We start from the raw sequence: 1,289 nt of genomic DNA, 5'->3' as shown, positions 1-1,289 counted from the left end.
TCTTTTAACTGCGACTTCAGTCTGTTCGTCTCTAGTGCGGTTTTGTTTGATATTTTCTCCACTACGTTCCGCTCGTTCGCATGATCGTGACCGTATGGCTCGTAAAATGGCAGAATTTGGTTATCATAATAATCGTCGTCCTCGCTGTCGACCGAGTGGTGTCGAGGGGCCCCGGGGGCCACGGTTATTTCCAGCTCGGTGGGGAAAAAACTCGGGTTTTGCATCCTAAATTCCCCGTGATATTCCAGTGCACTCTCTAAAACCTGAATGAAATCGCTTTCCTGGATATTTCCGTCTATATAATCAAACATATCGCTAGTTTTCGGGTCGATTTCCTCGGACTTTGGCTCGCGTAATGTAACATTTGTTTGTTTACGCGTTTGATCTTGACCATCTGTTGGTTTTAATGGCTCTGATTGGGCTTTTGAATCGCAACTTCCGAAGCCTATCGAGTCCCCGATCGTGTGGAAGCGCTTCGGTTCGGGTTGATCCGAGACCCCGGGGACTGGGCCCCTGGTCCGGTGCGAGTCCGGTTCTCGCGACCCCGGTCCGGTTCTCATCTCACGTGATAAATAATAATCTCTGTCTGACTGCGGTTGAGAAACTTTTTCTTTACCTTCTCTCGCCCGGTTCGTGTCTTTCCCTTTGGGTTTCTTGCCCCTGAGTTTGGCTAGAATTGTCCTCCGCAGAGGATCAGCCATCGGTACCGATCCGGTCCTCCAGCGTTAGTTCCGATCAGCAGCGCTCCGGAGCTGAAGTGACCGAGCGAGAGGCGCGTCTGAGCGGGCAGGAGAGTCCGACACACCGCGGTCTGAGCGAAGCTCCATGATCCACTGATCAAATCACACACACACACACACACACACATTCACATTCTCTCTCTCTCTCTCTCTCTCTCTCTCTCTCTACATAGTTCAGATAGTTTCTGTGGGGGTTAAAGGTTTAGAGGCGGAGCTCAAACACACTCCACATGCAGCCTAGATCTCTGCACTAGCTTGCTAACTAGGCTATTCTATACAGGGTTACACTTTATATTTAAGGTGTCATTGTTATAGTGTAATTAAATATTTAAGTACACTGCAAAAAAATGCTGTTCTTACTCAGTATTTTTGTCTTGTTTCCAGGCCAAATATCTAAAAAAAAAAATAAGTTTTTCCTCCTTTTGTTTATTTTTGTATAGTTTTATTTATTTATTTTTTGCACTTAAAAAAAAAAAGGTATTTTACACGCCTGTGGATTACCAAAGCCTCACTGTGAATAAATATCACCTTGCACAAGAGTGCATTTTC

General features: G+C 45.8%; 1 protein-coding gene across 3 annotated transcripts in view; it reads right to left on the bottom strand.

The window, feature by feature from the left end:
- Nucleotides 1-906, bottom strand: part of syde2 (synapse defective 1, Rho GTPase, homolog 2 (C. elegans)) — a 47,643-nt gene extending 46,737 nt beyond the window's left edge. Inside the window, exon 1 of one of the 3 annotated variants that reach the window (XM_082145819.1) lies at nt 1-906. This exon is cut by the window's left edge and continues 452 nt beyond it. In XM_082145819.1, the coding sequence (XP_082001945.1) occupies nt 1-701 (701 nt within the window). In that variant the 5' untranslated portion in view covers nt 702-906. The other 2 variants (XM_082145818.1, XM_082145820.1) reach the window with 2 other exon arrangements.
- Between the last annotated feature and the right edge of the window lie 383 nt (nt 907-1,289).

This window comes from Leuciscus leuciscus (assembly GCF_965113295.1).
Source record: "Leuciscus leuciscus genome assembly, chromosome: 18".
NCBI classification, from domain to species: Eukaryota; Metazoa; Chordata; class Actinopteri; order Cypriniformes; family Leuciscidae; genus Leuciscus; species Leuciscus leuciscus.
Note: the sequence above shows the minus strand (reverse complement) of the source record. Positions and strands in the feature narration are given on the sequence as shown.